Source organism: Erpetoichthys calabaricus, chromosome 9 (genome assembly GCF_900747795.2).
Source record: "Erpetoichthys calabaricus chromosome 9, fErpCal1.3, whole genome shotgun sequence".
In the NCBI taxonomy this organism is placed as follows: Eukaryota; Metazoa; Chordata; class Cladistia; order Polypteriformes; family Polypteridae; genus Erpetoichthys; species Erpetoichthys calabaricus.
This window is the reverse complement of record NC_041402.2, coordinates 33,546,896-33,568,800: the sequence shown is the minus strand read 5'-3', so window position 1 is coordinate 33,568,800 and position 21,905 is coordinate 33,546,896. Positions and strand designations below refer to the sequence as shown.

General features: G+C 38.8%; 1 protein-coding gene across 2 annotated transcripts in view; it reads right to left on the bottom strand.

Annotated features, from left to right (window-relative positions):
* adcy7 (adenylate cyclase 7) overlaps positions 1–16,632 on the bottom strand; it is a 50,343-nt gene extending 33,711 nt beyond the window's left edge. The window contains exons 1-9 of one of the 2 annotated variants that reach the window (XM_051932064.1): positions 16,281–16,632; positions 5,807–5,945; positions 5,547–5,730; positions 5,045–5,242; positions 4,618–4,773; positions 3,885–4,034; positions 3,291–3,445; positions 2,661–2,772; positions 1,367–1,494 (exon numbers count right to left, since the gene is read on the bottom strand). In XM_051932064.1, coding sequence (XP_051788024.1) covers positions 1,367–1,494; positions 2,661–2,772; positions 3,291–3,445; positions 3,885–4,034; positions 4,618–4,773; positions 5,045–5,242; positions 5,547–5,711 — 1,064 coding nt within the window. In that variant the 5' untranslated portion in view covers positions 5,712–5,730; positions 5,807–5,945; positions 16,281–16,632. Of the gene's footprint in view, positions 1–1,366; positions 1,495–2,660; positions 2,773–3,290; positions 3,446–3,884; positions 4,035–4,617; positions 4,774–5,044; positions 5,243–5,546; positions 5,946–16,280 lie in introns of both variants that reach the window. The other variant, XM_028809270.2, reaches the window with a different exon arrangement.
* Between the last annotated feature and the right edge of the window lie 5,273 nt (positions 16,633–21,905).

The window sequence follows — 21,905 nt, the reverse complement described above, 5'->3', positions numbered from 1 at the left end:
AATGGAGAACTAAGAAAATACTGAATTAGAAACTTGCATGGCAGTGACAAACCTGAATTAGGAATGCAGGCAAAATGAATCTGACAATTAGAGTTAAGGGTGTAGGAGGCATCGAACAGGTGGAAGCATTATCTGTGCAGGGTGGGTGGTAAATGTGTTGAGAGAAATTCTTTTTGCTGCACCAGCTACTTGCAGTGGTTTCATTAAAGATGTGATGGAGGGACAGGCCTTTTGCACAAAGCAACCATTATCTTTTGCATTTACGATGCATATTCAATTGTTGTAAGCATAAATAGAGAGTGACAGATAACTTGGTTTGTAGAAAAAAAATAAGTTCTGCTGTATACTATATGTGATTTAGTGTTGAAGTAGCTGCAGAGTCAGTGATGTCTTCTAGAGTATGATATTCCAGAATGTTTCCTCAGATTTGTTTTCAGTAAAATCTTCTAAATTACTATGATGTGAAGATCAGGTGGGTATACTGACTTTCTTTAAGAGTGAGGAAGAGGAGTGCAAGCCTAAGAAAAGGATAAGCATGGAGACTACAACTTGTTGGGAGCAGGTTAATGTGGTTAAAGACAGACAATGGAGGGGATGAATACAAGAGATATGATAAAAGAAATATGAATAAAAGTGGTGGCAAGTAACATGAGAAATATTGGACTCATCCCTTTGGATACCCAACACTGAGGAAAATGGAAGACCCGAATTAGAGAGACAATGCATGGAGGTATTTGTTTGTGAATAAAAATGTTAATTATTGCTTGGAAAGCCCTTCTAACACAAACATTTCATTCAATTAATCCCCCCACCCCCCGAAACAATGCCCCAGAATGTTACCATATGTTTTTCTTATTATTAGCAGAGTATTTCATTGATTTGACTTTATTTCCTACACAAGATCCCATTCTAAGAAATATATATTGAGTTTATTACAATCACATCAAGCTTCTTTCAATTTCACTGAAGGTACAGTAAATGTACAGTAATTAAGAATGCAAAGTTAAAAATTGAAGCAGAGAGCCTGATGTTAAGTCTGTACTATGCCTTGGGAGTATTGAACATGAGTAAAGAGAGCATAATTAATAGAAAATAAACATAATCCTTTTCTCAACTGGTAAACAGAATTACAAAATGAGGATAAGAGGTAGCCAAATTGGTTCAAATTTTGTAGTACATGATTGCTTGGTTGGAAGATTTTATTGTAAAATTTAGTACGTTTTATTTAAATTTATAAATAAATCAGATTTGCTTTTCACGACATTCTACCAGAGTAGCACTCTTCATAAGATACAACTGATCTCCAATTATTCCATGCAAATATTCTAGAGTAAAAGGAGCAAATAAGAGCACATATTCCACCTACTTTATAGCTTCACACATGTCCAGGCCCATTTTGACACAGTTCTTGGCATGATTGGGCAATGAGACTGGCAGCCCTGACACACAGTAGTAGCAATCACCCAAAATCTTAATTCTCATGCATTCATTCTCCTGGGGAAGAAAAAACAAAAAAGAAGCTTAGATTTTGGGATATTTTCTAGCAGGAAGAAGTTTTAACCAAGGACACCAAATTCTGGAAATAGTCCAGTATGAAACTACATCTCATGAGCCATCAGCATCTGGAATTTATTTTGAAATATTTATATTTTGTTGACTAATGTATAAAAAACTTTCTTCATCTGGGATGTCACCTAGTTGCACTCAAAAAAAATTAAAAAAAATGTAATTCTTCCCTTGTCTTTTTCAAGAAGTGCTCTCTCTCTCTTTCAGACAGTTCAAGACAATAAAGTCAAAACAAGGTGCCTTAATGTTGTTTAACAGGAATCCCTACAACAGTTTATCCAGCTAAAAAACTTTAAAGATCAGTTTCTCTTTAAACTCTGTTTTCTACAGTATAATCAAGAAAACAAGAAGAGAGTTTTTCCTTATTTATAACTTCTCTTTCAGGACATGGCTAAAGTTCTCATGAGGAGCAGTGCAGGATTGATGTGACCATTCAAGAGCCATATGTATTTTGTTGATTTCTTTTAAAATTTCAATGAAAGTGAAAAGTATATACTGTACATACTGTATATAGTATATAAAAATATAATTATCAATAATCACTTATTATATAAATCATTAGGTAAAAGGACCAATAATATCCATGAATGCAAACATCTAACAACCTGTGTGTTGTCTATGCATCTGTGTAGACAGATTTATGCTAACTATATACACATTTATCTATATAGCTTTCATATTTGCAGTAAAACTTTTTTGCAAATACCATGTAATACACAGTGTCAAAATTTTCCTTTAACAGCAGTTTCACCACAAAATTTAAAAGACATTATGGGTGTTCTGGTTCATTGTTTAATTTAGTGGTTTCAACCATAAAAGTCACAGATCAGTGCAGAAAATGGTTGTTAATCTGCCAAACAGCACTTACTGTAAAGATCTGTGAGCAAAGTATGTTTGGCACACAATCAGCTGCAACCCCCCAAATTCTTGTGGCACTCATTGACAGGACAAATGATAGTTTTTGGTAGCTCATCATTCATTTCCCCAGTCTAATCTTTACTTACAAATTGTAGGTATAAACACACAATGAGAGTAAGGTAGAAAGAAACCACAAGCTTCTAAGGGTCAAAAGACAGACTTCTGAGTTAACTTGCCTTTGCAATCTGGTCAAATTTCCCAAATAATTCATTTAACATGATAACAAGATCTTTGGGAGTACAGTCGCTGGCCAGACGAGTGAAGCCCACAATGTCTGCATACAGGATGCTGCCAATAAAACAGAGCAGAAATCACACACCCATTCTGGTCTTTTATGACAGCTTAGCAGATAAGGTTAGAACTGCATAGCATTTTGTTAACTGTGGACACAAACAATATCAGAAGAATGGCAAAAAGAACAGGAGGCTCATGGTGAGTGCTTTCCAGGTGTAAGTGGCCAAAGGTGTTGTATATCAGCAGCACAGAGTAAATATGGATAGAATCTGATCAAGCGTACAGCATGAGCTTTCAATGACCTGCTTTATGGCTGCCTGGCAAAGGGAGATAAGAACTTAGCCTACCAGACACATGCAGAAAACGGGAATCATTGCAGTCCAAGGGGTCAGAAAACCTTTGAACAGCTTCCCGTGGCAATTTGTTAACCCATAAAATGAATGCACAAATACAGAAATAAAAAATGTGAGGAGAGTAAATACCAGCTAGCAGAAACTTAACAATTCAACATGCAATTAAAGTTTACTAAGACAAGATAAAACAGAACAGCAGGAGTAGTTTACCAAGCCTACCTGACATTCTGATGCCTCTTGACGTAAAGACTGTGGAAGTTGTTGTCCTTCACCTGCCTCTGCTGAGCATCTTTGCTTTCTTTTAGTCGTTCAATAATGGCCAGTTTCATTTCCATGGAGATGTGGGCCGGCAACACAGACAACAGTAGCTTCTCCTAGAAAAGAAATATCATTCTCAAATCCTAACAGGGTGCAATGACTCAGGCAGAAACAAAAAAGCTGACCAAAGATAAAAAAAAAAATAAGACATTTAATTAAAAGGCCCTGATCCAGGGGTATGAAATAAGTCAATAACCAAATTTAAAGACTTTTGTTTCATGTCATTTAGCAGTTAGGTTATATGGCCACCTCCACTGCAAAGGGAAACATGAGATGGCCGAGTCTAGAAACATAAAAGGGAATCTGTCAGCACATGTAATGGGAGACATAATTTTTAAAACGAGTTACCAAGTGGATCATGTCAGGGGAAAAAAAAAGGACAGGAGGTGAGTTCAGTCCAGATCTAGAAAAGCAGATTAATGGCAAAATATGATGTTCAACCACAGGACCAAACGGTCTACTCCGAATGACATAAAACTTTCTCTCAGCTCACACCTGTTGCCGTTTTTCAATTTCTAACTTCATTCGGATTTTAAGGCTGTTCAGGGTGTCTTTAAAGGTCTGTTGCAAGGCACTCTCCATAAAGACCTTGTGGAATGCACCCACCACAGTTCCACACAGGAAAATGATGATGTTGGATACCAGCTGGAATATAAACAGATAAAGTGAGCTGCACATATTGAACTGTACTCCAGAATATGTCTTAAAGTCTGGATTAGAGAGGGGAAAAAAGACAAACTAAAAAGTACATTTTAAACACAACATTGGACACTAGTCACCAAGAAGGCCTTTTACACCTTCCCCCAAAGAAAGATTACTATTTGAATATAGCACTAATCCATCAGATAACCTTGAAAGTATCCCATATTCCAAAACTGAAACAACCCCTGTAGTCTCCAAAAAACTATTCCTGGTCAAACTTTGAGTCCCATAGTGTACCTAAACTTTATGCACTGCCATTACCTGCTGTAAAAACTCTTACAGACATATGCAACACCTTCCTTAAAACTACAGTATAACTTACTATGCATCACTCCTCCAGTGAACATGTTCCAAGGAGTAAAGATATGCATTGTATTTATGGCACCTTTTCCTTTTAATTTATTTCACTTATAATGGGATCACTGAGCCATAAATATATTTAAACACAATGTTATGCTATTTTACAGCCACCAAAATTTTATGCAATGCATGATATTGTAGTTTAAGGGTAACGTCTTTGGCTTACCTGACACAACACAATGGACCATTTCTGCCAGTCAGTCACACTGACACTAACAATTATATGAGACACTGAAGACAGGAGGCTAAAAATGACTGCATCCTTCATCCGAAATGGAAGCATGCTGTACACAGTGAAAATTATAAAGAGGAAAAATGGCACCTGAAACAGAAGCACAGGATGAAATTATATAAAAAAAACACTACGGTCTTTAAAAAGACTCCCAACAATACTCATGTTCTTAGCATTCTTTTCAATGGCAAGGAAATTAACATTTTTATCAGAATATACCCAATGAAAGCAGTGATGCCACTTTCACCAAAGATAAATATTAAAGAATAAGAAATAGTGCTAATAGACTTCAGCTGTCTAGAGAAGCACCCAAGTAGGGCTCAGTCAAACGTGAAGGAGTTTATATTAATACATGTCATACCTGGTCCCAGGTGTGAACCATATCGCCACTGAAGATAAAGGCATAGCCCATACCAAGAAGACAGATCCAGACCACAATGCCAAAGGTGCGCATCCATTTCTGAAAGAGCGACTCAGTGCAAACAAAAGCAAAGACAATGCCAAACAGGACAAGACCCCCAAACACAGAGATGAGGAAGGCTTGGTATTCTGAAGCAGCCTGACCAAGAGAAAAAAGAAAGCTGGGACAAACAAAGTAAAGGGAACAGTGAACTTCTCATCATCCCATTCTATTCATTCCTAAAAACAAAGAAATATATGTTGTCTAATGCTGACCTGCAAGAGAAGAAGTTCTAATCCTGAACTGAAAGAGAAGAATAGTTGTACAAACACATTCTCTCCTCTTAAATTTAAAGAGGTGCTCAGCAGCAAGCAGGTGAAATACCACTGCTAGTCAGGCTTTGGGGCCATACAGTCAACTCCCACAAGGCAGTTTAAGTCTAGAGTGTCAAGCCAATACTTACCAGTTTTGAACTAAAAAAGGTGGAGATAAGAGCTATACAGAAAATGATCATGATGCCCAACAAAAGAACAAGAAGTTGGTACTGGTAGATGCAGCGGTATTGCTTATAAAGGGCAAGGCGGTCAGGTTCCAGATTGTTCAGCAAGTACTTCCTTTTGGCCAACATGGTGGATAGGCTGCTCACACTGTAACAAAGACAGAGTGAAGGACAGACAGAGACAACCTCTACCTCTGTTTACTTCCTCCTCCCCACCACTCTGCCTTGCCACGTTCTCTCAGCTGCTTCCCATTTCAGGCACCCATCTAATTTCTCCAAACAACCAAGGCCACATGTTCAGCGCTTCCACTGGCTGCCCGTTTCCTTGTACTACTTCATTCGTTGGCAGCAGTAGCAACAATCCTGGAAACCGAGAGAGAGACAAAGATAGTCAGTCCACAATTTAAGTTTGTGACAAACATGCCCAGTGTAAGATGTTATATACTGTAGTTGCATATAGTCGTAAGCATAAGTACTGTATAGGCACCACAGACAAAGTGTGTATTTCATTTAATCATTACATAAAAATAAATTAACCTGGCCTGTAAAGGGAACATTTTATGCACATTTTAATGCACTATTAAAAATAAAACAAAAAAAAACTGTAGAATGTAGGATTTTAGAGGCTATTAGCACATGATGGAATAAAAGGCTGTTGTACTTTTATATTTACACAAACATTGGTTCAGGAGGCAACAGCAAATTCTGCTAATCTTTAATCAAATTTATCTTTATTAATTATATTAATTAATCTTTAATCAAATGTGAATTTCCCCTTGGGATTAATAAAGTATCTATCTATCTATCTATCTATCTATCTAATCAGATAAAACTGTTGTACTTAGTAAAAGCAAAGGTGGGGTTTCGTGTAATGACAAAATTTAGTATACAAACACACTATATACAACACGCTGTTGCATCTAATTTGAATTTTTAATTGTAAAATGTCAACCCTTACTGCCCCGAGAATTCTCTATAATTTTATTTGCCATTGACTACATTCCACCTCAAGAATGCCAAGGATACACTCAAACAGCTGTCCTAAGCAATCTACAAGCAAGAATGTGCACATCATGATGGTGTCATTGTCATCATAAGCAATTTATGTATATAAAAAAAATAAATAAATAAATAAAAAAAAAAATATCTTTTTCCCAACAGGATGGGACAGCAATTTAGATCAGATTTATACATCTGTGACACAAGGCTGAGCCCAACCCCATTTTTGTGAGTCAGACTATCACTTTGTTTCTGCTTTCTGTATATAGATAACTGATGAGAGAAGTTAAACAGTAAGAACAGTAAGAACAATGAAAGTATGGCAAGGAGTGGCAGAATCAGAACATGTGCTGATCAGCTGGTAAGCATTTTCTTATATATCCTCAATAAATCTCTGAATCAGGCTAGTCTCCACCTAGTTTAGGGTGATACTTTGAAATAAATGCCATACTTCAAGCAACAGGAAAATCCACATCAGATATCTAAATGACTTATCACAATGAAGGGTTTTAAAGCACTGTTTATGGCACACATCAAGTCCACTATAGCAGATGCACTGTACATATACTTATTTATCGATCTCATTAAGAGACATCTGCAGGACTAACATACCTTGAAAGAATGATCACTTAAAGTGAAAATGCTGCATTGATTTTACCTTGCATTCAAAACCATCACTTTCTTAAAGCCAGCCATGAAGTTTACAACACTCAGTCTAAATAACACCCTGTGTAATTGGCACCGATACAACTAATTGGTAGTAACTCATTGGAACTCTTATCAGACCGATACTGACCCCTAAGTACTCATAAAGCATATAAAGCATATAAAGACTTTGTTTCTCAATTTATAGATAGAAAGACCTTATTTGTCCACAAGAGGAAATTAAACAATTATATTACAATAAATATAAGAGTATACTTAGTCAAAATGGCCTACTCTCAATGTCTTTCCATGTCCAAAACTACTGATGTATGCACAATTAATACTATTTCATGATAAAAAATTATTCTTGTCAGGGTAAATCTAACCGTTTCTAACAGAAGGATGAGTCTATTAAATATGATAAAATGTCAGAAAACTGTCTCTTTGATTAAGTCACTTTGTGCACACAGATTCATATTTTTTTGAAGGGCTACAGTTTCCATGTGTATGCTTTACAGATTAAGTCCAAGCAAAAAAATAAAAGAAAAAAGTACAATTTACAAACTATTGAAAGTAATAAAAGTACATACAGTATAAATGTTTGGGTGTACTGTAAGTCTTTTGTTAGTGTTGTATCTGCAAAACTATTCTGCAGAGACACAGAAGCAATAATTTCATTGTGCTATGCACATGACAATAAACTTGAACATGAAGTGCAGACATGCCTTTGTGAACCTAATAACCCGAGATCAGACAGCGTTCTGCATTACTGGGTCAGAAATATAGTCTTGATTCCCTTACTTGGCTACTTTAACATAAAAGCTTAGAACTGTGTACCAGTGTAGTTAGTGAAGAACTGTTTAGCACAGCTTCAAGAGCTGCAGACAAGAGAAGAAACAGATAGATCTATAATGGAGTTGAAGTGTTATTGCTTTGTAAAAATAACCTGTGTCAAGCTTCATTATGTTAAATATTTATTTCAATGGTCAAGAATTACAATTAGGCTGCAGAGTTATTTTTTTTACCAAAATTACATTTTGATAAAAGTTTGTGTAGGTTCATTCACTGGCTCATTAAAATAATACTCCACCCAAAAATGAAATTTTCTTATGTTACTTACCCCATGTGGTTTGTAGAGATGAAAAAGAAAAATTTGTAATTATATTTTTATGGAGAATGGAGATATCAACATCCATCCATCCATTATCCAACCTGCTACATCCTAACTACAGGGACACAGGGGTCTGCTAGAGCCAATCCCAGCCAACACAGGGCGCAAGGCAGGAAACAATCCCCAGGCAGGGTGCCAGCCCACAGCAGAGCACGCAAGCACACACACACACACACCGACACACCAAGCACACACTAGGGACAATTTAGAATCGCCAATGCACCTAACCTGCATGTCTTTGGACTGTGGGAGGAAACCAGAGTACCCACAGAAAACCCACACAGACACAGGAAGAACATGCAAACTCCATGCAGGGAGGACCCAGGAAGTGAACCCAAGTCTCCTAACTGCAAGGCAGCTGCGCTACCCACTACGCCACCGTGCCGCCCAGATATCAACATTTCTGATAAAATGGAAGCCTATGGTAACCAACACTGAGCAACAGCAAACAATATAAAAAATGACAACTAAAAAAAAAAAAAAACCTTGTGCTCACAACATGCAAAATGCATGCATTTTATGCTAAAATAATGTTAAATATATACCTCTGGAAAATTGAAAGTATAACACAAGCACTAAGTCTCTTCACACGGGTTTGCACTTTTGAATTGAAGGTCCAATTCTTTCACACATTCATTGGTCTAGAGTCTTGTCTTCAATTTCAATACACCATCCCTTGTAAAAGGGCTTCTGGTTTGTGGCCTACTTTCATTTGCTGGCGGTATTTACTTAAAATATTTTATCAAAACTCAAATATGTATCTCCATTATCCATGGAGATATCAAATTAAATTGTTTTGTCAGCCATCACTACAAACCACAACAGGTAACAAAAAAAAAATCATTTTTTGGTGGAGTCTTCCTTTATACATAATTGTATTGTTCTCATATACAGTGTGAGTCAAAATTATGTTAACATTTGAATGGTGGAAACCATTTATTCACAAAACATGCTTCATATGTGCAAGACAATTTACAGGAACGTCTCAACCTGTTCGCCATCATGTTCAACACACAAAAACCAACGAGCAACAGTACCATTTAAAGCCCAGACACACATTTCACGGGAATAGATGAATATGGCATAGACATTCTGTATTCTGTCCTTCAGGTCATTGCTATCACAAACTTTCTTGCTATACCTGTACATGCACTCCTTCACCATACCCCATAACCAGAAATCACAAGGTGTATCAAATCGGGGGAGTGTGGAGGCCATGGCAATGGTCCACCACAACCTATTCATCGACCTGGAAAGGTGTGGTCAAGATTAAAATAATCCATTAGTGTTAACATAATTTTGACTCACCCTGTATAGTATGTGTTGTTAAAAATGTAGCATCATTTTTTCCTTTTTAATAAAAGTACTGTTACAGAATGTATTACTGGCCTATAATGTTCATTACATAGGTTTAAGTCCATAAAGATCCACAAAACTGAGAACCTCTCATGGTCCCTCAATGCCACTTATTTCTTAAGAAGCCTCACCAGAGGCTTCACCACTGTTTGAGAAGGTTGAAGGCAACTAGCCCGTTTACCTGTATCCTACTAACATCCAGAGATGCATAGTGGAGACCATTAAGAGTAGATTGCAACTGAAGTGTGGTAGATCACAAGTTTCTATAGCAGTCAGCTAAAATGGGAAACTGAATCACTAGGGCTACACTGCTACTCATACACATACAGTACAAGACAAGAGAAGCATGAAAAAAAAAACAACTTTTTGATCATCTCAGACTTCACACAAATAGAACAAGACTATTTGATGATGTTTCATCAAGTAAGCGATGGCATACCTTTTGATGCCACATCCCCAGACCCTCAAACAGCTTCCACCCAAAGGCCTTTAAACTATTATATCTACTTGACCTGTGATGTGTTGTCCACTGTGTAAGCATCCACACTTCTCATCAGTTTTCACAACCAATTTATTGCTATTGACAATTCTGCAGCTGAGCTACAGAACTTGTCTAACTGCTATTGCTATAAGATGTATGTTTAAATGAGATACATTTCTTGTTTGATATTGTTAAAAATATGTATTGTTTTTGCAGTTGCCTAGTATAGTGTTGTGTCTGTTTTCTATAAACACATGATATTTATTTATGCTGCTGAACCAAATAGGACTAATAATATATATGTTTATTGTACATTAAGGTATAATGACTAATAATACATATGTTTATTGTACATTAAGGTATAATGACAATACACAGATTTTTTTAAGATCACAGTCAGTCATTCATTCATTCACTCACTCACTCACTTCAAGGCCCTACAAAAAGATGTATCAATACATCAACTGGAAAAGCACACAATGTTTTGCACATGCCACAATTTTTTTTTAAATCTTTTAGAATATAAATAGCCTTATTTAAGTCTATACTTTGCAGAAGCTGTGTTATCATTTTACAATTCCACATCAAATTTGAACAGAATCTCTTAACCTTTTGCATACAGCTGTAATAGATAAAACCTGATCAATTCGTTGAACTCACTGGACTTTGGACACATAAACGTGGAATAAATTTAAGTCCTGATGTTCATATTGGGTCTTTACCAGCGTGTGTTACCAGACAGAGTCTCCATTAACAAGTCCTTTTAACAAAACATTTTATTAGTTCATATAAATCCATGGGCTTTCAAATCTGCACCTATGAGTAGATGCAATAATAATGGAAGGTAAAGAAAGGTAATCCTCACATGATTCACACTGAACATCACCAGTGCTCCGACATCAATCTGCAATGGGCAACATGCCCTGAATGGAACAGCACACAGCTTATCATGATGAGTGGAAAGAGTTTAAAGACGGACATTCACCCTATGTGGTTGCATTACACCAATTTGAGGACACAAGGGCTAAAACCAGTACCTTTTCATATTGAAAAGCAGGGTGCATTTCTCTGGATACTGTGCTACCTCATTGAACATGCATATGACAGGAGACAATAGGCATTGACACATCACAGTCAGCTGGTACTGGACTGAATCCACAATCCACTTAACTAGTCGCTGTTGCCCTGGAGACGTACGCACAAGGACATATTCCTGTTTTGTTTTTTTGGTAATTTTTTTTTTTTTTTTTGCACAACATTCTACAAGTGAGTAATCCTCCACTTACAACTGTGTGTTACTTTAGCAAGCAGAGCAACTGAAGTGGCCAGCACCCAATACCACCATGCTGACAGACTCAATAACTGACTTACAATCAGTCCTCCCGATTCTATAGTCTTGCATTTTTTTTTTTTTTTCTCTGAATTTTCTACCCCTCGATACCACCACAACTAACTCTCATCAGTTCTTATGTTCCCTGTAACTAATATGGCATTCAGTTCAGCACCAGACCAATATACTCAGTTATGTTCCCCTTTACAATTTGCCTACTAGGGAAGAGTTAGGGACATGCCCCACAGCTCTCTAACTTAATCACCAGCTAGTTCAGCACTGTACATTGGACAGCCAACAAAACACAAGACTCTCTGCTCAGGTGTGCCTCACTCATGGCCTTGTAGTCTCCCAAGAATGAGTGACCATCAACACAAAAGAATACTTCACACAGCCTCTAAACAAAAGCACAAACAACAAAAGGGAAAGACAAGGCGCGCCTCTCTTTCTCATTCACCAGCCAAGAGAGGCCCCTCGTAGTTGCAATTGCAAGTTGCCATGGTAAACGGCAGCCCTCCAAGAGCTGCACTGCATTGGAGCTTTAGGTTGGGGGCCAAGCTAAAATAAACCCAAAAAGAAAACAGTACTAAAACTAGTCAAAGACAGAGAGAGCGACAGAAAGGGGTCACAGCAGCCTTATGCTGGGGCAATAATGCACAGGCAGAGTTTAATTCATCAAATGACAATATGGAATGGTCAGTGAGCAAATGAGGCATCCTCCTATATTGTTTAGTTTTTGTAGCATTTCAGTACAGACCAGAAATTACCTTATTATAATCTAATGGAAACCATTCTGAACACTAACAAGCAGGAAAGAAAAAGCACATTCAACAGAGAAGCAATAAACCAAGGCTATACAGGAAATCTTGAGCTTATCCAAAATGGGAGTAACTCCAAGAAAAGAGAAAGTGAGAGGCGTGAGCTGCTTGAGAACTTCAGGAAGTCAATTAACTGCAGTGCCACAGAAACAAAATTTTATTATTATTACAGGGAAATGGACACAATTGTGGGGAAATGGCGCCTACACACTGCTGTTAAGGAACAGGCCGGTCACTCCATGCCTGATGCCTATCAAGTTGTCCTGAAAGAATATTAAGTATGGCTGTCTGCACATCTGTGGATCATTCTTGTAGACAAACTGAGGCTGAAATTTCCATCATAGAGGGTGCTGCTAACCACATGCACTAGACCATACAAGCACTTGCACTTACCATCAGAAGCATTGTGAAATGTACCTGACACATTGGCCAACATAATGACTTGAGAAAGCCTTGTCAGACAATGTCAAGAGGGACAACCCAGGACACTTTTGAAACTGGAGTCAGACAACAAACAGTCTAGCTTAGCCACGCTAGATAACTTTCACCTCCCAAGTCCCGGATACCCAAAGTTTCTTGTAGCTATTATGCTTATTTTCTGAAACATTCTCACAAAAACTGCCTCCAGGCTTTCTCATTGCTATCAGTGAAGCTCATCCTATAACAGTGGCTCTTTCTCTCTTAATTTTGTTCTCCTAATTGGTTCTCTTTAATCCCTATAAAGGACTGCACAATAGCTGAAATAAGACATAAGAAAGAAAGGATGAGAGCTCAATCACAGAAGGTTACAACTTGTAGAGAAACCACATTACAGACCCAAGAGGAGCAAAGCCCTAAATGGGATTTCACTGAAAACTGAGGGGGGTCTGTACCCAACATCAAAACAAGACAAAGTTTTCTCACCTTCCTCAAAGAAAATAAGCTTTTTATCTAACAAAAAAGTGATTATACACTATATGCATGGCAACATGATAACCGCAATCAAAGAATATTACTCAAAGAGACCGGTCCTTTTACATAGATAGATACACTGTGTCAGTGACTTTGTATCTATCTTTTATATATATATATATATATATATATATATATATATATATATACACACACACACATACACACAGGAACTTTGACCTCATTCCTCTATGATGCTTTGGCCATGCTACTAATTCGGCTTGGTTTATTCAGATTCAAAAAAAAAAAAAAAGACTCAAATCTACTGTCTACCAATGACAAAAAAAATTTAACCTAAAAGAAGCTGAATAAGGCAGATGAAGAGGGGCTCATGCTTCCGGATTCTCTTGCAGTTCAGTCGTATGTTTAGAGGAAGCAACTTATTTCTTCATAGCATTTACCGCAATGAAATGAGGAAAAGAAAGTGGCAGCCTTGTCTGTGCACAGTAGGCTGCAGCACAGATGAGAAGAGCAACAGAGGCATTGCATGGAGTTCCCCTTGAGGGTGGTGGCTGACTGACAGACTAATAAACATCATCATCTGTCAATTGCTCCTCCTGCCAAGTAAGCAGCCCAGGAGAGCTACACTCTTAATTTTGTCTATGGCAGCCAAAGCCTGAAAGTGCTCCGTCCAGGGGTAGCACAGCCAGATGGCTCACTTTCTCCACAACCAATGAGGCCTGATGGATGACTACGGAGGGAACAATGTGACAAAGCAAGGCATGTCACTCTCTGCAGCTGGATCGCTCTCTCCCAGGTCACAAAAGCAAAATAATGCACTTTATCCAGTGCTGAGTTGGATAAAATAATTGCTCTGTCCAAGGTCAGCAAATAGGAACCTCACTTTGTTCAGTCTATAGTATGAAGCTCACTAATGTCAAGGTCAATGTGGACTAATGAGACACAAAGGGAAGCAAATTCTTGCCAAGATAAACCTGATTTGAGTGGTCTGCTTCACGTAGATGCAGAAAGTCTATGGTAGGTGGCTCTCTTGGTACAATATCATCAAACCCAAATATGCTAGAGAGTTATAGACAGCTCACTACTATCAAGATCAACCAGTATATGCGACTTGAAGGTGCTACACTAGGTAGCTAAACATCCTTAGGATCACCAGCACCAGGCAGATTACTTTGCTTAGGTTCCATGAATTTGGTGACTCACTTTGACCAACACATAGGTTACATTTTCTTTGTTGGTGTGCTTCTTGATAAATCACCACACTGGACCACATAACCTTGGATCCCAGCATCCAAACAGCACAGAGAACATTCTTATGAAGCACTACAGAATGGAAACATCATCGTGCACTGAGAGACCCGCACACTCTAAAATGAAGCACCTCATAAGGGATGCTCCATGAGCGAACTAGGAAATGAATATGTGGGAAAGAGACATGAGCGCATGCCTGTGCAGCCCATTGAGAAGGCACTTCAGAGAGGCATTATACAACATCATCATCGAAGCATTGGCCACTTCACAGGGGATACACACAAAAGCTGAACCAATCATTGTACAGAATGCACGTAGCCCTCTACGTGAAGGTGGTGGGTGTTCAGCCATGCTTGCACCAGCACCTGGCCTGCATTGAGTCTGTCAGACAGAGCACAATTTCAATAAGTAACCACACGTTAGACTGCAGCTAAATCTGAAGACATGCAGATGTTATGTGAACCTGGCAAATGCAAGTTACAGTACTAAGACGTGCTTGCCATTGTGGAGCATCATTAGACTAACATCAATGTCCCTCAGCCTACGTTGCCCGCCTCCCCCTACCACAGCCAACACCACCTCCTCCTCCTCCGCCCGCGCTACCACCATTTTCATTTCCTGATCTCAACAGACTCAAAAAAGAGCTAAAGTTCAAGCACAGGCAAGGACTCAAATGAGGCCTTGAGAGGGGAAACAACCATTCATAGAAGGCACTTCTTGATCTCAAAGGGTAGAACCAACTACGCGGTGTTGTCCACCACTTGCGCTGAAAAGCCACTTTGTCATAATGGCATCCTTTTTAAAGCCTTTTGTACCTTTTCAAGTAACAGTCTCTCCTAGATGGCGAGGACGTCAAGAATCTCAGTGTAAAGGGGAGCAATCAGAACACAGAGGCCATCCTGAAACCAATGAAAAAAGAAAAAAAAATTCAGGAAGGACAGTGAGCTCCTCCCGGCTATATGGCGGGCACAGCTTTCCATTTCCCCTGGATTTTCATGGGAAGCAGCTGTGTGCCTCTCCTGCTCATAAATCAGCAGAATGTCTAGATAGCCCAGTTGGGGCCACAGACCACACCTGTAGTGATAAAATATTTCAGTAAAGATGGCCAAATGCAAGGATTTAAAATACTAATAAGCCAATCTTTTCCCCTAAACAAATCACGATGCCCAGGTGAAGAATCAGACACTAAAGATACAATGCTGACAGGCTGTATCCAACTAGTAAGGCCAACTCAGGAAGGAGATGGATGCTTTTTTTTTTTTTTTTCCCCCAAACCGGGAGGACCACCTCACGTCTACATGGGACAATAAAAAGTGCTCAACCACACAATACCCTCACTACTCCAAAAAAGAAAATCACGTACTTTAGATTAAAATGAAGGGCAGCCATCCTGAGCAACACAATTCGCCTCAGACTACTTGACCCCGGAATCGGGTGGGTCTAGGCTTCACGCTCACCTGCTGCCTGGACTTCTTGTGTTCGTCGGTCGGGCATGAAAATGAACAAACAAAAAGAAAAAAGAAAAGAAAGAAAAAACGAGGGTCCACATGTGACGTTTACCGGCTTGCGGGTGTGCGCCCTGAAGCCCCACCTGTTCGCCGGGACCGTCTCAGTCATCAAGCAGCTCTCGCACGACATTTCGGGCGCCTTTCTCTTTAGTGAACTTTGTCCCCTAATTTAGCGGCCACAATGCCCGAAGTCCCCGTCCCGCCCTCCTATCCAACTTCCCCCTCACCTGTCGCTCCGCTCCCGGTGCTGCCGACGCTTTCCTTGTCGACTCTCCAGTGGACGACGACGACGTTTCTGAGAGGCGCGCAAATCCTCCGCTCGTGGGCTGAGCGGCGCGTTCTGTCCTACAGATGAGGCGGCAGACTGCCGAATGCACGGGAATCGCAGCGTGTGCGCCGCGCAGAGAGGAAACGAGACGCTGCGCTCTGTGCAGAGAGGAAGCGACGTTACGCGCGCTGCGCGCCCTACTCAGTGGAAGCGGAGAGAGAAAACGAGGCATTGTGACCAGAAGGTGGAAATGTGACCATACTGCTCTAAGAGGTAGAGGCAAAGCATCATACGGGGAAGATTACGCTTCATTCCGTATGGAGGGGACGACAGTTGCCATACAAGGAAATTAAGCAGTAGCTGGTTTAGAGAATAATCGAGGCAGACATGAGGCAGTGCGCCTTAGACACTAAGTGATACTCCATTTATTGAGGAAGAAAGCCGCTCGACTTACTGAGAACATGAATCACTACTCCCTAAAAAGTGGAAGACGAAGCATCACTTCATGCGGAGGAAGTATGGCACTTTACAGAGTACGAATGAACGCCTCTATTAGACAGGAGACACTGCGTAAAGTAAACGAGAACGCCGATCCGCAAAGAAAAAGGCAAAACTGGCAGAGAAAATAAGGAAGCGGTTAACTTTATTGAGATAATTCTAAGGTATATAGGGTCATTCACTGCTCTTTATATAGAAAAGACCTTACATAAAATAACAATAAGGCCATTAGTCCAGAAAGTATGAATGAAACTATTAAAGAGGAGGAAAGTAACACCATTTTATTAAAATGAAGCACTACTGATTCCAAGGAATATGAACCATCTTACTAAATTAATGAATCACTTCTCATTATAGAGGATGCATGATGGAATTCCAAGGAGTATGAACCATTTTAATAAGTGAATTAATCACTTCTCATTATAGGGGATGCATGGTGGCACAGTGGATAGTGCTGCTGTCTCATGGATCCCACATCCTGGAATAGAATTCTGTACCTTGGCATCATCCTTCCTCCCCATCCCAAATGATGGGAAGATTAGGCTATTTGGCAGTTCCAAACTACCTGAGTTTTTAATTTAGTTTATTTTAGTGTACCTGTATTGCCCACAAGTGCAAATTTGCTTTGATCCAGTCAGCAACATACAGTAATGCCTTGCTAAATTCAAATCATGCAATAAAATACAAATGTATGACATTTAAATACAAGAAAAGACAATTCCACAATAGTAATGGAATTCTAGAATAGTGGTTTATTTCAACAAAATTGAATTTGTCCTTTTTAAAAATGTTACTACCATCAGAATGAAGGTATTTCGGTTTGCATAGTGCTGCTGCCTCATGGATCCTACATCCTGGAATAGAATTCTGTACCTGGGCATCATCTTTGTGGAGTCTCCCTGTGCCTAAATGAATGTTCATCCCCATCCCAAAAGATGAGAAGGTTAGGCTATTTGGCAGTTCCAAACTAGCTGAGGTTTTAATTTAGTTTACCTGTATTGCCCACAAGTGCAAATTTGCTTTGATCCAGTCAGCAACGTACAGTAACACCTTGCTAAATAAAAAGCAGGCAATAAAATACAAATTTATAGCATATTTAAATACAAGAGAACACAATTCTACAATAGTAATGGAATTCTAGAATAGTTATTTATTTCAACAAAATTGAATTTGTCATTTTTAAAAAAATTATTACCATCAGCTATTTGTTTATTTTAAATTTTGACAGTTTACCTAGAAGGTACCATTTGGAAACAGTATTTTAAATAGCATGTCTGTTATCTTATCAGCTTTTCCTTTTGCTCTTTTATTACACAGTTCTTGAAGTGTTAAGTGTGATTGTCCACAGATAGCAGACCCCAACTGGATTATTATCCTAAATTTATTTTTACTAGTCACAGACAGTCCTTCAAACCAGACCAGGAATGAAAAAGTCAATACACTCACAATATGACATGTGTAAATAGTTCTTAGAATGTTAGTTGAAATGTTTGTTTCATTCAGCCTTCTTAATAAATGGCTGAGCTGTTGACATTTCTTGTTCATGTTTTGCATGTTTTCATTAAAGTTCAAGTTATTATCCAATATGGTTCCCAGATACTTAAAGTTTCAAATTCTATCAAGTTGTTCTCCACTGAGGACCAGTGATTGTATTGGCATCTCATTCTTCCTAAAGCTCTTTTGTCTTCCTCAGATTTAGTTAGAGGTTCTGCTCCTGGCCCCAGCTCGGCATCCTGTTGTTCTCTTTCTCAAAAGTTGCCATATTGTCAGAGGTGTCGATTGGTGTTGTATCATCTGCAAACTTGACAGGTAAACAATTGCTGTCAGAGCCTCCCAAGCTATTAGTATAGTTAGAGAAGAATGTAAGAGTAATCACCTGTGCCTTGTGCAGCTGCAGTTGATTTTTAAAAAAACTGTAGAATATAATGTAATTATCAACCATAACAAACTGCTCTCTGTTAAGGAGAAAAGTCCATAATCCATAGGGTGAAAATGAGGTGCACCTGTAAATCCTGTAATTTGCTGTAAAGGATCAGGCTTCAAGTGGTTAAAGGCTGAATTAAAGTCAATAAACAGTTTTCCCACAAATAAGTGTGGTTTTTTCAAATGAGTGTAACTGGTACAAACTACAGTCATGACCGCATCCACCACTGAACAGTTCTGTCTGTATGCACACTGCACTGGATCCACAGAGGAGTCGACCTGTAGGCAAGCAAGAATCATCCGCTCCAGATATTTTGCCAAGAGAGATGTAAGGGCCACTAGATGATAATCATTTAAACCATCTGCAGTTATTTGTTGGGATTGGACAGATTTCTTTGCTTTTGCGAGGCTTTGGCACTTTGTGCTTTTTAACGGAGGGATTGATAATCTGAGACAAGATTCCTGAGAGCTGTGCATAGCATTCTTTAAAGACCCTGTCCTTAGCATTTGAGTGCGTAAATGTGCTCGGCAATGGACTGATGTTCTGTCCAGGAGCTGATTCCTGTCATGTTTCAGCCAGGGTCTTTCCCCTTGCTTATGTTTAAATTCTCTTATTATGTCTTTTTTTGTTCATTTTTTTAATCTTTTGTTCATGTCAATATTGTTACTTATGTTTATTATTTTATAACTACGTATTTATCAGTTTTGTGTATTTTTTAGCTTCTACAGTATGTGCTTCTGCTTGTCCTGCTAAATTCCTTGTGTTTTGTAGGTGTTTTACCTAAGATGCAGGGCCACCTGCCTATCATTGCATAGGGACTGCCTCCCAGCCTGATAAAGACTGGGGAAGCAAGCAGTCCCTGTGCCTTGTGGTGTTGTTGAGTTCTGCCTTACCATGTGATTTTATTTATTGTGTTCCTGGATTTGTTGACCTTTTTTGCTCTGTTATTGACCATTCTTTCAAATTCTGTATTGAACTTATTTGCTACTGGATTGCCAATTTCAGACAACACATTCTGTGCTCCTTGTAGATCCCTTTGTTTCAGAGTACCTTTGCAAAAAAAAAAAAAAAACTTATTTATAAGATTCTTTGTTTGACATTTTTCCTTAGCTGAAGGTTGACAGATCCTTCTTTTTATGGGGCTTTTTACAACATTTTTTGGGAGTTCCTAATTCGTGACAATTTTTGCATTGTGCCCTTTGCTGCTAGGACAGGTTTCAGATTTGGATTAAGTGGGTTTCAGAGTTTATATACTCATTATAGAGACAAGATGAAACACTTCAGTAAAACATGGTGAGGAATCAAAGTAGTTTGAGAAAATAAAGCACCACTAATTCATAGAGAAGATAGACACAGTGGATTCAGTAAGTATTCAAACTCCTTCACCTTTTCAGATTTTGCTATTATGCAGCCATGTGCTAAAATCATTTAAATTAAAATTTTCCCCACATCAAGCAGCACCTAATATCTTAAATTGAAAAAGCAAAAACACGTTTTTTGAAAATTTGTAAATGTATTAAAAATATACTGAAATATTTCCTTGACACAATTATTCAGACCCTTTGCAATGACTCAGGTGCTTCCCATTGTTTTAATCATTATTAAGATGTTTCTGCACCTTGTCTGGAGTCCACCTGTTGTCTGTCTAATTGACTTGACATGATTAGTAAAAGCACACACCTGTCTATAGAAGGTCCACAGCTGACAGTCTGTGTCAGAGCAAAAACCAAGGCCAAAGAAATCAACTGCAGAGCATAGAGACAGGATTGTATTGAGGCACAGATCTAGGGAAGGCTACAAAAAATGGGCACTAAATGGAAGAGGTTTGCCAGAACTCCTCCTGGAGCTGGCCATCCTGCTAAACTGAGCAATCATAGGAAAAGGGCCTTGGTAACAGAGGTGACCAAGACCCAATGGTTACTCTGTCTGAGCTCCAGACAATCTTTGTGAAGATGAGAGAAACTTCCAGAAGGACAACCATCACTGTAACACTGCACTGATGTAGGTGTTATTAAAAAGCGGCTAGACAGAAGCCCGTCTTCAGTAAAAGACGTGGAAGCCTATTTGGAGTTTGCAAAAAAGGTACTCTCAGAATGTGAGAAACAAGATTCTTTGGTATGATAAAACCAAGATTGAACTGTTTGACCTCAAACGTAATTGTCATGTTTAGAGGAAAACGGCATTGCTCATCACCTGTGCAACACCAGTCCAAAGGTGAACTATGGTGCTGGCAGCATCATACTGTGGTGTTGGGGACTGGGAGACTAGTCAAGGTCAAAGGAAAGGTAAACAGAGCAAAGTACAGAGATATCCTTAATGAAAACATGCTCCAGATTGCTCAGGACTGGACTGAAGGTTCACCTTTCAACAGGACAATGACCCTATGAACACAATTCTAGGAATGTCTTTGAGTTGCTCTGCCAGAGCCCAGAGTAGATTCCAATCAAACATCTCTGGAGAGACCTCCAAATTAAGTGGCCACCAACAAAAGCCTGACAGATTTCGAGAGGATCTGCAGAGAAGGATAGCAGGAAGCTGTGTGAAGCTTGTTGCAATATACCCAAGAAGACTATGGGCTGGAATTATTGCCATAGTGGCTTCAACTATACTGTACTGAGTAAAGGATCTGAAGACTTATGACAATGTGATAGTTCAGTTTTTTATTTTTAATAATTTTGCAAAAATGTCTAAAATCCTATTCTCACTTTGTCATTCTTGAATTTTGAGAGTTACTTAAATTATTTTTGTGGAAAAAGTGAATTTAAATTATTTTTGCACAAGACTGCAGCATAGCAACATGTGAGAAAAGGGATGGGGTTTACTTTCTGAATCCATTATAGACAGGTAGAGTACTATATTTGTCCAAAAGAACACTTGCCACAGAAGATGAGGTACTATTTCAGAGGCAGGAAGAGTAGAAATTTAGAGAAAATGTAACTCGTTTTTTTTTTTTATAGGAAGGAGTCATGGCACCTTACAAGTAAAATGAAGACCACTTACTGTAGATAACAAGGGATTCCCCTCACTGAGTATATGAACAACTACTTCTGATACAGCCAAGATAAGATAAGCAAGAAAACATAAGGAACACTCCTCACAAAAAGGAGGTAAGATGCTCTACAGTAAGTTAACACATCATTCATTATAGACAGGAGGTAATGA